At 36.6% G+C, this 14,496-nt stretch overlaps 1 protein-coding gene across 1 annotated transcript in view; it reads right to left on the reverse strand.

Annotated features, from left to right (window-relative positions):
• TM9SF3 (transmembrane 9 superfamily member 3) overlaps positions 1-14,496 on the reverse strand; it is a 45,345-nt gene that overhangs the window by 21,201 nt on the left and 9,648 nt on the right. The window contains exons 3-7 of the mRNA XM_040072208.1: positions 9,279-9,401; positions 4,312-4,472; positions 2,068-2,145; positions 1,005-1,136; positions 316-482 (exon numbers count right to left, since the gene is read on the reverse strand). Coding sequence (XP_039928142.1) covers positions 316-482; positions 1,005-1,136; positions 2,068-2,145; positions 4,312-4,472; positions 9,279-9,401 — 661 coding nt within the window. The remainder of the gene's footprint in view (positions 1-315; positions 483-1,004; positions 1,137-2,067; positions 2,146-4,311; positions 4,473-9,278; positions 9,402-14,496) is intronic.

The raw sequence follows: 14,496 nt of genomic DNA on the forward strand, positions 1-14,496 counted from the left end.
TGGAATATGTACCTTTGTATACATACATTTACCACATTATCTACTAGTGATTCTGCAGAACAAGCTGGTTTCATAATAAAACGTTCAAAAAGCAAGCAGTAAAAGAGAAAATCAAAGAAGACTGACTAACATAGTAACAATAAGACAAAGTTTTGTTACAAATTAAAAGAGCGCTTCTTAATACTACATCTCATCTACAGATTACAACTACAGACTCTCAAACACTTTTTTCCAGGCCAGCTAGAACAATCATTTTTGTAATTATTTTGTTCATTAAACATTCATATATGGAAGACATGGCACAATTATACTTACTCTGTGTATAAATCTTCTATCATTGCAACAATAATGACTATAAGAGACACAGCAAAAATTTGACAGCCAGAACCAATAAGCGATGAAAATATTAGAGGATGACTGGATGGTCTAAACACATCTCCATGGACCTGCTTCCACCCATACTCATCACCTAGATCTCTGTCCTGGGAACAACAACAACAAATTTTAAGTCTAGTCATGACAATTAGAGACAAACACACAAGCTACATAAAAACAAAAGGTCTGATTTAATAAAGCAACTTCAATTGGAGTGTGTCTTCTCTTCTGAATTGCAGCAAATCTGAGATAAAAGTTTACTTTTCAGAAGCTTATGGAAGACGAGAACATTACTACCTGAATGTAAGACACAATAAAATCTATCTGAAGATCCCTCCCTGTCCCTAAAGCCTCCGAGGTGCTTAGGAGTACATCAGGCTTCTACTACAAAGTCAGAATGGACCTAGCTTATCCTAAGCTGGATATGAACATTAACACAGTGAATACAGAGAGATTTTTGGATTGCAACCTAGAAATATGTTATAAAGAAAACCAGTAACACTTTCAAGACACACAAAAGGCATTTTCTGTCCAACTGAAGAAAGCCATTCAGAGTGGCTAACACAATGAATGTACAAGAAAACAATAAGCCTTAAAAGAAGTTTTTAAAGTGTGATTGCAGATCTTACCATATCATCCATTTCCTCCTCCTTGCTGTATCTTGCATAATCTTTTCGCAAAGTTCTCATTAATATCATAGACACCAGGCCAACCAGAAAGATCACCATCATAAAAGAATTGAAAATTGAAAACCAGTGAATCTACAAAAAGAAAACACACCCATAAGGTTTAGAACTGTAAATGTGTTTCAAATTGTTCCAAGAAAGATAAATTGTTGCCTATAAGGACAGCTTATCAGCAATAGTTAACAGTAAACCCTATCATAACTAACACTACATTTTTAGAAAGTGACACTGAAACTGGCCTGTGAAACACCATGCATAAACCTTTTTAACAGGCAGCCTTGCTCAGGATAAAGTTATCACAACTTTGTTAAGCAGCAGCAAAGTTTGAACAAGTGGGTGTGCACACTCCGTTGGTAAGCACAAGGCAACGCGATGCACTGCTGCCTCCCTAGAGAGGAGCTTTAAGTAGCAGAGCCAAAGGAATGATTGCTTTGCACAGGATCAAAATGTGCAGCACCATAATTTTTGCTCTCAAAAGCATATCCTTCTGGTTTTCACTGAGCTCCAAACAGAACGCAAAGCCCTGACTTCTAGAAAGTAGCACAGCTCAGTACACTACCCTTAAGGAGATTACAACCACAGATTTAAACAGAACTGATAGCGCCAAGTGGATTAGCCTAATGCTTTTTGCTCTGTATTTACTTCAGAAAGAAGTCTGCCTATGGCCAGCTGCACTTATGCAGCTTATACAGTTGCACAGTTGTGTCCCTGAAGTTTCACTGCTTCTGGTCACCTGAATGTATCTTCTTGAACTACCCTGTATTTTCTGAAAGCTTGAAGCTTGCCTGCGTATTTATTGAAGCACTCTAAAAAAAAAAAAAACTGAGCCATCCTGTTCTAGCAGCAACACTACCACCTAAAACCAGTCAGACCTCCCGGTTTTATTGTCCCCGAACACCTGGAAATGTGAAAATTCAAAGACATAATCCAAAAATTGCATGGTAACTGAACTAATGCAACCATTTTAAAGGGGCATATTGTAAGGGTGTCTTAGAACAATACATACTCTGTGCTGAAAGAAAGATGGGTCAAGATACTTGTCAAATCGGTCTTCAAACTTCACATCTGATTTCTTCCATTTCACCTGAAGAGAGAAATGTTTCTATATGAAAAACTCCTTACAGTACTTTTAGCTATACTCACACACAGAAACCCAGAACACATACTAAAAATCATCCACTTTAGATGTTTTCTTCAGTATGAAGAAAAATAGGGTTTGGCAAAAAACAGTGAAATTATGTCCTTAAAGACTGGCATCTACAGGTCAGGCATAGAATGAGCATCAGCCACCTTGCCTCATGATCTAATCTTGCCCATGCTTATGTTTAGGAACAAGGAAGAATCAGTCTTGCACTGCCCCTGTTCTTACTGTCTCTGTGAGGCTAACCAAAGATACAAATTTTTAGTTGTCAAACATAACAGACCTTTTTCATGATTACAGAATATATGTATCTATATATATGTATATACACACATAATTACTATGAATGTAGACACTTTAATTGCCAATAAATTACTCTGAAACCAACTGGAAAAGTATGTTTTTATGGACAGTTTCTCACAGGGTAACAGCATATTACTGCTGTCAGTTCTCCACCAGCTGCAGAGAGGACTGCTTTGGATTTGCAAAATTGCATTCATGAACTATATGGTGCTAATATGGTAGCACAAAGTATTTTTGAGAATTTTTGCAGGACTGCATTTAAAAATTAAAATTAAAACAATTTTATAAACTAAATACAAGCCTACCCCAAAACCTTTTTCAAAAGCATGCTAAAAGTTATCAGGATTTGTAGTGATACTGAAACAAATGCAGCCCCCTTGCACATATCTGTTTTAAAATACATGAGAAGGAACTATCCCTTCCAAAATCTGTTCTCTGAGTACAGAAGAAAGCATAAAAATGTAGATTGAACACCCCAATCACTCACCACAGCCCTGAGACATATAAAAACCCCAAGACGCCAGCACTACTCACTTTGAAGTTTGATATTAATGTTCCTCAGTTCAAATTACAATCTTATTCAGGATTAGTAGCTCAAAACATTAATAGCTTTCAAAATTGTTTTAAGCAGATACATTTCTCATTAGAGCATCTGCCACTATGAAGCACAGCTTAGAACAAATGCACCAGGGACAATCTGGGAATTAAACACCACACAGAGGCCAGCCCAGCAATAGCCCAGGGGATGCCACCAAAATCTGATAGAGGATCCTGAGCTTTGTACACTAAAAAGTATTTTAAGGGAGTATCTTGTGATGATGAATGAAAATGTTATTTTCATTACTGGCTGCTACTCATTGCTGTGCAAAATTTAGAGCAAATGGACTTCACAATGCTGGCAGAATTTGAAATAGCAAATTCTGAAATTTCTGCTATCAGTTTTGCAGTAAAAAGAGGGAAATTAGTGTAAATGTAATTCTAAAAAGCACATACAAAACCCAGTTATCTGCACTTCAAACTATACAACTTATTCAGCACAAGAGAAATGTAATTGTGGCAAGAATATTCTCTGAAATAAAATCCTATGCTGACATCCACTGCTAACACATGGAAGAAAATCAATGTATTAAAAGTGGTTTCACTGTACAAATACATTGAACATGACAAGTGAACCATCACTTGATTTAAGTAACATCAACTAAATAGAGGAAAACTGAAAAATTAGTTTGTCTCAACCAGCAAACATCGTTTACTCATTAACTTTCATCATAGCAACTCAATTATCATAGCAGAGAGCTTCAGAAAAAGAAACTTTAAACCTTATTAATCGTGTTATATAAATAAGAAATTTCTACTGGAATTGCAAAACAAAGTAAATTTTGATATTAACTGCTAGCAAAGTGTGAATGCCTACAGTGGCTTCTTATCCTAGCTCAGAATCCAGTTCAAACCCACGGTACAAACATGAGAAATTGAAACATTAAGAGGGATGTGTACCTGCTTGCAGGTCCTCTATACTTCTAGTCTCCATCCTTTCAGGGTATCTTCCTTTCCCACTAAAACAATTTTCTGCACATTATAGAAGCTCCAGTTTGTTTGGAGTACTTGAAAAATCATAATTCTACATCTGTTATTAATAAATCTATCAAGGTTTTTCACCAACAAAACAAAATAATTGAAGGAGTGAAGATGCATCTTCCTCTAACACAGCCCAACAGATCAGTACATATTATAGTATACAAGTGCCTATTTTTGAGCTATTTCACCATGTAGAATTTATTACAGGTGCATCACCAAATTACTTACAGAATATGACATCTGGATTTTTGTGTTTGGTACCAATTTAACCTTTCCTTCACTGGTCAGATTGACATCTACAATTCTATTTCCATTGAAACCAATTTCAAGTTTTTTGTAAGTCCAAAGGTAATAATCTTCTCCATTTTCATCTGCTTCTCCAACAATCCCTGCATAGGAAACAAGTGTAAGCATCTATTACAGGTATGCTTTTCAGATATTTTGCATTTATTTTTTAAAAATATGCACTACTTAAGTTTCGCCAGCTAAAAAAGCAACACAAACAAAGAGAACACAGAACATCTCATGCTTTTCTTTTCAACTCTAATATCTGGACTCCACTTTCAATCCATGGGTCTCTGAAAGAAGCATTTATAACGGCATTAAAAGAAAAAGCATGCAGCACCAAGCACTGCAGAAGACCCAACAACAATGCCTCTACTTTTATTTGCAATTCTTACCAGATTAATAACTAGCTAAACAGAGATTCATTTTCCCTAACAGAATTTAGCCAAGACCTCTATAATTTCCCATCTTCCATCTATCTTTTCACTCACTTTTCTTCCTCTTAAAAATTTTACTTTCTCTCCATAATTCTCATTAGTTGACTTCCCAATACATGCTTTTTGCTTTTGTTTGCACACAAGTTTCCAACACTTGCAAACAATGTGGTTTTATATTAGGAAGAAATTCTCTGCTGCGAGGATGGTGAGACACTGGAACAGGTTGCCCAAGAGAATTTGTGGTTCTACCATCCCTGAAAGTGTTCAAGGGCAGGCTGGATGGAGCTCTCTGCAACTTGATATAGCAGAAGATGTTCCTGCCCAGGGTAGGGGGTGTTGGAACAAGATGATCTTTATGTTCCCTTCTAACTCAAATCATCCAAACCTTCTGTGATTAAGTTCCTAATTTTCAGTAAGTTAGTGCAAAGTGTCTCATCAACTACAGAAGAATTCCAGAGGCTGTGCTATGCTGGGTGAAAACAGAAAAAGTTCAGCAGTCAACAAGTTCCCAGGCTGTCACCTTTGATGTCAAGATCAAAGATGGCATGCAAGATGTACAAGATTGAAAAGTCACAAAAAAAGCAGCACTCAAGATGCACAAGGGTGAGGGGAATGGGAGAACAAGTAGGTGAAGGATGTGGACCAGGCTGTAACAAAGCACCAGATATATGAAGGAAGGACCTCTGTGCATGACCTGTGTTTTTTAATTTTCAAGGTGGTATTTTTCTGTCAGGTTTTTCATTCATGCTCATCTGTCAGGATTGCCTTGTATATGTCATCTACACAAAACACATGCCAGTTTGTGCCTTCAACAAACAGCCTGGCACCTGCCATGTCATCTGTTCCCATGGCAGCATCCAGAACCATGACAAAACAGACCTCTCAACTACTTAAAGACACTCTGATCAATCACTCACTGAAGGAATGAACTAACACAGTGCTTCACATACTTAGGGAATGTCCTGAAACCATCAAGCCTAGTCTATCTCTCCATTGTGGGACAGCAATTCAGGAAAAAATATAAAATGGAGTCTCGTTTTCTGAATGCACTCGAAAAGATCTGGTTGCCTTTTCTGGTTAGAAAATAGTGTAAATCTTCCAGAGCCCTCAAACAGCAGTCTGATGTCATTACCTTCAGTTATCAGCAGTTAAGAAAGGTTAATTTATGCCTAGTCTTTACTGAAAATAGAGTACTTCTTACACAGGGTATTTTGATGACTTCTGGGGCAAATTTTAAGAATTAAGGTTTGTGCATATGTCTGGTATTAGTAAGCCTTAGCAAGGTGGAAAACCATAAAGAACATAAAGGATGGATTTAACTACAGTTTGCCAGGAGACAGGAGGAGTGCCATGAATGCATCTGGAATTAAAGGGAAGTTGCCTAGAATTCTGAGCAAACATTAGCACCATTTGAATCCTTTTCTTTTACACTCTTCAGAGAGAACTTTCTCTTGGTAGCACTAAAAAAGAACTCCAGCCATCAACATTTAGGGAACAAAATTTTGGTTTAATCCAGCTACAAGATGTGAAGCAACAATGAAAAAAAATAGGTTATTGGGTCATAGAGAATATAATATACACACTGGCTGGTAAGGTTCTCAAGATAGGCAACCCAGATGAAGTGGATCAACATGATAGCCTTCACACAGTAACAAAAAAAGTCATTCAGCACAAGTTATTTTTAATGCAACCTGAGGATAAACAGTTCTGGACACTACCTTTATGAAACAAAAAAAAACCATTCTCAGTATTCAGAGTATTTCAAAGATACCATCATAACTACTTCAGTTCTTACACCCACTTATCTTAAATAGTCCTAATGGTTTTCCTCATTATAATTACTGAAATTTAGTAACTATTTAGAAATGGTTACATCTATGCAGCCACAATCAAGCAAAAGATAGTTGTTTTCTTTAGTCTCTTCACCTGCCACCACATTACCTGGTACTAGACAAGTCTACACAACACACTCACAGGCATCAGCAGGCTGGCAGAGGCATGTGCACAGCATCATTCATGCCATACCCATAACAGAAATACTTGAAATAAAAACTGTTCAGTTGGCAGCAAGTCTCAGTGCTTTAAGTTTTAAGCAACACTCAGAGCCTGGAACATTTCTGTTGCTGAACAGAGACCCAGGAAAACCAAAATTATTGAAGATAAGTTATATTCCCAGTATTCTACACTGTACTGGGAACACAAAGGTCAAAAATACTCATTCAGACTTGCAGATAAGCACTTCTGACTGGTTCACGTGCATCCACTCCTCTCTCAGCCCCCCACCAAGAACTCATTATTTTTTTTGAATAAAAGTCAGGCTAATATTGATCAATCTGCAGTCCTGCTACTTTTCCCGAACCCGCAGGAGACACAGACCAAAACTGTCAGCACCATTTGCTTTCACACCTGATGTCAGACTATATCCTTACATAATATTACCTGTAGTTACGATCCTGTAGTCACCTATTATAAAGCACAGCTTGAGATTCTGGCTCCAAACTATCAAAATCAGCTTCTTAATACCTTAGAAAGATGATACCTGATATATGTTTTCTAGCTGACTCCTTCTGCATCAAAAGCATGCTATTGGGAAACATTAAAAACACTGGAATCACAGGAAAACAATTTTTTTTTACCTGAGAGCATAAAATCTGTCAGTGTATAGAAGATTTAGTAGGTATGTTAGTTCTTTGGCATTTCTGATGATAAAACATGAGCAGAAAAATAAATCCTAAAAAAGGAAGCCCCCAAGACTTGTTAAACCACATAAGATTCCAAAAGTCAGCTTAGCATCCATCATCTTCGGGCAATTCAAAGCCCACATACCTGCCAGTAGTCCAGAAAAACAATTCACTGGTCTTTTGCTGAAAGGCCAATGCCATAAAAAATATTGTAGCAACATCTGTTGCAACACTCATGCATACCTTTAAAAAGCCAACCAGCAATTGCACAAGTAGTACAGTAAAGGCCACACAGAGGAATTCAGGACTACTCCAAGACTGGCTACAGAGCCATTACACACAATAAGCAAATCAGTGGAAAAGAACAAAATCAATACTTAAGTACTTCTCTTCAGGCATTATAATGGTATCTCTTAAAAACAGACACATTAAAACAAAACAAAAACCACCCCAGACTTTTCTGTCTACTAGATAAATAATAAATGATTAAAGTGTTAACATTTCTGCCATGTTCATCAGACAGATATTTTCTAAAACCAATTAAAATAAGAAAGGGCTAAAAAAAGGGCCCTTTGTCAGAATGAATGCATGATAGATAGCATTATTCATACCAGCTATCAAAGAACTTTTTTTGTATGACTTGAACTACATTTCCGTAGGTGCTGTGGGATTCTCTTTAGTTTGGGCAGGTTTACCTCTTTCATGGACCAGAGGTAACAAAGACCTTACGTCACCAAAACATTTTATGGCTGTTTTTCATTTCCTTCCAGTTTATATCTACAACAGGGAGATTATGCCTTGGAGAGTTTGGTTTTATGCTATCAGTGCAAAGTGCAATCTGCAGAGCGCTCTTTACTAGGTATGTGATCACAGGTTATGAGGGAGCAACAAAACACAGAGACCGTAGGAGACAATGGCCATAAAGATACACATACTTTTACTCAAGACACAAGCACTGCTAAGCCCAGATTAATAATACTCAACAAGAGAAATGCTGAGAACTGTAAAAGAGTAAGTAAATTAAAGCTCCACATAAACACAGATTACAAAGCAACACTGTTAACAGCCACAAAATTACCAAAGAAGTAAATGAAACAGTTTTTGCATGAGTAGTAAAGAAAAGTAGCAAACTAAACTTTCAACTCTAAAATAATTTCATGAAACTTGTTATTCATGATCACAATAACATGGACCTTATGTGTAACCTACCCAGTTACAACACGCTTGAACCTTCAAACAAATTTAAACCGAAGAACTTACTGTAATTAAATCAGGGCTTGAGAAACAAACCAGCTTTTCACTGTTTTTCTATTTTGCTAGTACAGTCATTACAGTCATCCTACTGTTCCTTCAGTGCAATAAGCCTTCAACTTATTTCACACAGAATCACACAGAATTGATTAGACTGGAAAAGGCGATTGAGATCAAGTCCAACCTATGACCCAACACCATCTTGTCAACTAGATCAGGGCACCGAGTGCCACATCCAGTCTCTCCTTAGACACCTCTAGAGATGGTGACTCCACCACCTCCCTGGGCAGCCCACTCCAAAGTCTAATTACCCTTTCTGTGAAGAAATACTTCCTAATGTTCAACCTAACCCTCCCCTGGTGCAGCTTAAAACTATGTCCTCTTACTTCATTTCATATTCTTGTGAATTTGACTTACACGTAAGTTTCATATCCTTGTGAAATTCTTGTAATGAAGCTTAGTCATTCAATGAGTCCATGAAACCCACCAGTACAGGACTTAAGTAGGTGTAATCCAGTCATTAATGCATAATATCACTCACCCCATATTGGCAAGTCATCAATATACATCTGGTACCAATAGTGATTTTTGATAGCATACACAAACGCATCTCTTCTTCCCTTGTCCAAGTCAACTTCACAGTAAGTAGTCTGCATGACATCATCTGCAAAAAAATAAAGCACGGGTGAAGATTTATTAATGAGATGGCTCAAAGTGAAGGCAAACCAAGCAAATGGAGGAATGGACAGTGCTGAAGTCTCCAAGCCCTCTCGGCTATCCTCAAGTAGATAACCAAAAAGGACACTTAAAAAGGAACCATTAAAGCAAATACATGATGGTGTTCAAAAATCTACACTTCTGCATGCAGATGCTTCACACATACTGGACAAGGAAAGGTTTCCCAGTATCCTTTTGCTGGTTCACCCACACTAAATTAAGGCACAAGGCTGATGGCAGATTCACCTGAACAGATAATGAGATCTCTCTAACTTTAACAAGAGGTATGAAATTATTAACAAATACCTTAAACTGTTTACAACATCATCTCTCTGTTTTAGTATAATCAGCTTCACTGACTAGGAATAATGTTTGTAAAGAAACCTAAAACTTTGTAAAGTTCTCAGCAATTTTGAAGAAACTACCATTAAGAAATCAAAAATGCAATCAGAGCAAAGACACAGAAAAAAAGGAGAGAAGACAAAAACAGGAATAACACCAAGGATGCACAAGAAGCTGCATTTGGATATAAAATAAATCCACCTCTTTCAGCCAGAAAGCTATTCTTCCCCATCTACAATGCCTAAGTTATACTGTTAGCAGCCATTCTTTTGCATCCTGGTTTCCTTCCCTAACATCTCCTTTCCAAGTGAAGAAAGATGAAAGGCCTCATATTTACAAGACTTCAGATAGCAACAGATTCAGAGACAAGCTCCCTCATCTACATCTTAGTAACTGTTTGCATGCAACAAATAGCGAAACAGTAAAAGTAAAGAATTCCAGCTTCTCCTCTTTTTGTCATCACTGGAATTGAGGACCCATTTTAGTAGATAAAATGAATTTATGCCCTAATTACAGCTCTAATTTGTATCAAAATATAGCTTCCTTTCTTCAATACACTAACTACAACATAAAGCTTAAAAGCAAAATCAAATCACCTGCACTGAAAAAGCATTGGCAAGCAGAATTATTTTTAACACAAAACATAACTTCTCTGATAACCACAAAAATAAAAATATGCCAAGCATATCTGGTCAACAAAACTTTTTTTTCTGGAGGAAAAAAAAAGAGTAACAAAACCATTCAAGTCAGCAAATGCACCAAGAAGACTTTTAGTGCATGGATAACACTCTTAGGGCCTGTACTGGTACATTCAAGAGAAGGAAGCCATTAAAGTTGGCACCACAGCTGAAACAGATGTACAAATTCAAGTTTGCACTTATGCCTCTACTGAGCTGGATCCTATATTTTTGGATGTTTTCCCCCATCCGCAAAATGCCTCTGCTTGGCACTTTTTCACTTTAACAGATTTTTAAATGGTCTTGACATTAATTAAAAGGAAAAAAAAAAAAAAAAAAGCCAACCCACAAACCCCAGAACCATTCTTTACTGGATTTGTTGCTAAGTAGGGATCTTTCAAAAAATTTATCACTCCACTGTCACACTGTGGTCAAATAAAGGATAACACCTTTCTAGTACTACATTTTTTGACTCAAAGGATCATTCAATACGCAGATCAAATAAAATTAAGCCATGCATTAAAATGCAGGTAAAAGAGAATCTGGTAGAGGTGATTAAAGAAAGCATTTCCCAGGGCCAAAGCAAGAAGTCTGTTTTGGAGAGGTATTGTGGGGGCCAGGCTGGCTTTAGGTGACTCTGGTCCACAGCAGTACCAGCACAGGTAGGTTAGACTGTAACCTACTCTAAATTACTCCATAGGCTTTCAGACTGTGGAATTTGCCATTTGCTTGTTTTACCAACTGAAATGAGCTATTCTGCATATAATGCTTTAGGACATAAACAGTGAGGTTTGCTGCTGTTAAAAGAAAAAGACTTTTTGAATCAGATTTGAAGTGAAACAACTGCACTGACACAAGGCTGCAGATAGCAGTGTGCCACAAAAAAACCCTGTCTTCACCCATTTTTACAGATCTTAATCCCAGCATTCAGAACACCAGAAGACATCACAGAGACCGTATAATCAAATCTGGATTAACTGCGTTACAAGTCGCTCCAGGACACACACACAAACCCCCAGCGGAATCATTAGAAACAATCTCATTCAATTCTTGCAAAACACAGGCATGACATTCCATATGGAATACGATGTCAGCCACGCTGTACAGTACAGCTCCTCTCACTTCCCTCTAAAACAAGTGAAGGAAGACAAGTGCTCCTTTCTCCAGCCACTGACAGCTGAAGCTGTTGTTTAGTTACAGGACAGGGTTAGGTGGTTAAACTTAAATCCACTGTGTTAAATAATTAAATGAAAGAAGCTTAGAACAGCATTTGGTGTCTGCTTCATTACAGCTTTACCAGATCTAAGGTTTTGCATATGTTAGAGAATTCTTATCAAAGTTATAGCTGGATGTGTATGTAAGAGGAGAACAAAGTTAAAGGCAGGTTTTGTGGTGCCTCTGTATCAGGGATGTCAAAGAGGCAATATCTGCTATGCAATAAAGCTTCAGTAACATCAGTAGCACATTTAGGAAATTTTTAAAAAGCATGACTCGTTAGAAAAGCAAGTGTGCTTAGCCAGATTTCAAATTTCCTATGAACAGTCAGATCAATGCAGTTTTATTCAAACATGTGAATCATACAAAACCTCATTATATCTGACAAAGCTAAATGTCATCCTTCTAGAGTTGTTGCAGAGAAAGTTTAGGTGAAGGATTCTCCATCAGAAATATGGTCATTTAGTTAACATTTCTGAAGAAATACAAAATGCAATTTTGTTAAAACATCTTCTTCCTCTTTAAATTCGTCTTTTCTAACGGCACTGTATGATAATATCAAAAATAAATTATCAAATTGAAGTCGCTGTGATACCAGTGTTCAATACATTTAGTAATTTACTAGTCTCAGGTGTAAGAGAGGATGTCACTCAAATACTTGAGTAAAGAACTTGACATATTAATTAAAAAGTGTTACAATCCTAGATTTAGCTTGACAAGTTATGCACAAGAGGCTGCAAACTTAGAAGTTTATTACAATATGAGTGTATGTTAATAATTCATTTCCTCCTTCACATAGATATTTATACAGATTTGAGACCTGTGATATAAAAACAACATTGTCCATATTGCAACAGAAGGAAAAACCAGCTATTCTTGTATGATTGCATGTATCCTTTCATATGCCACACTTAATACAAGAAACACTACTTCATGGAGACACTGTAGATTTGCCCCACCAGTCACCACTACGAGAGTTCAAGTGGAAACCTTCACTCTCAGAAGGGCACATTTCTGCAGAATCACAATTTTTTTTATTCTAGATCTAAAATTACAGGCAATGCCTACTGATTCAACCACCAGTTTTACTTACACAGTTGAGTACTTCAGCTAACAACAGCTGTAGCCAAAACAAATTTTTGAATATGATGAAGAACATGCAGCTTCATGCTTACCTGCTACTGCTGTCCAGTCAAACCATGCCGAGAAGGGAATTATTTATTGTAGAACCTAATTTATTAGAACAATTCCATTTCCCTTTTACTCACTTTAGAGGATAAAAGTCTAAAAGTATGAAGTTCAAATCTAATTTTGTAAACTCATTCAATACCCTTAAAGAGAAAGAAATGCCTGCAACTGTTAATTCTGCCATAATGCCAACCACACATAAAGAAAAGCACAGATGCCTGTTAACTCAGAACTTAGATATGATCCACATATTCATGAAGAAAATCTGTGCAAGTTTATTACTTATTATCTTAATTATTTCAACTGCAGATTTTAGATACTCAACACTCTCTCAAGCTGTATCTTTTTACTTAAGAACACATGAATCTATTGGTACCAACCAAGCCTCTATCTATTAACGAAAGGAAAAAGGAAAACAAAAACCAACCAAAAAACCTAAACCACCACAAAAACACCAACTGCCCTGTTTCAATTTAATTGCAGCAACTTCTGGAACACTGATGCAGAATTGAAGCCTCTATCAATCATACTGAAATAAAACTTATCCATTACAAAAAAAAAAAGAATTTCAATTTCATGGATACTATAGGTTTTTTTTTTTTTTTAAAAAAAAAAAAGGTGAACAGCACTTCCACAAAGAAAAAGGTCTACCATTAAAATGTCACCAAAAAAACTGAGCTACCATCACATTTCAACAACCGAACTGGAAAAGAATTCTTTATACAAATGCTAAACTTTAAAGACTGGTCTAAGAAATCCAAATTTTACAACACAGAAACTGGATATAAATTTTACTGGGTTTATGAGAGCTTTTAAACCGCTAAAAAAAAGAATTTAAGTATTGCAATCCTCTGCTCTATTTCTTTACTTTTAAAACCTATGTATCAAGCAATTACATAAATTTTACATAATTGCATATTATATACTAATAATTACTGTGTACAATTAATTTATTCTTGTAACTCCGAAATGTGGAAAAAATAGTATTTTAATAGTTTTAACGGCAGATTAAGGATAGTAAAATAGAGTTGACTCCCATTCAGACTTCACTTCATGGACCACTGCTAGAAATGCTAGAACAGCTCCTGATGCAGAAGCTGCTGGATAACAGCTAACAGCAAAGAGATTAATGTCTGTCTTTTATCCAGAGGACATGGACCACAAGAGAATAAAACAGAAGTGCACATGTACAGCTTGACACATCATGTACAGATACTTAGTAATCAACCATCTATCACGTACCTTCTGCTTTATTGAAAACATCTGACCTACAGCCGCTCTGGCTGGGAGTTCAATTCACTGCAGGTCCAATATGGATTACCAATTACTAAGCTCCAAGGTGTTAATAAGAAGAATTAAAAGTTTTAAAAATTCTGTGCATTGGCTACATCATAGCAGTAAACATTAATTCACAAACCTTCTAGCCTTTTTCAATTTGGTGCTGTACCTAGACAGTGCATTTGTCACAGGAGTAAAAGAATCTCTCTGTAAAGTCGGGGTATTTAAAGGAAGTAAAAATTACACATCAAACTGGCTGTACAAACAAACATTTACCATATTCTGATAAAAGAAGTTTTATTAATCTTCACCACTGTGTTGAATTGCTGCCAGTTGCCTTCT

Source organism: Hirundo rustica, chromosome 8, assembly GCF_015227805.2.
Source record: "Hirundo rustica isolate bHirRus1 chromosome 8, bHirRus1.pri.v3, whole genome shotgun sequence".
Classification (NCBI taxonomy): Eukaryota; Metazoa; Chordata; class Aves; order Passeriformes; family Hirundinidae; genus Hirundo; species Hirundo rustica.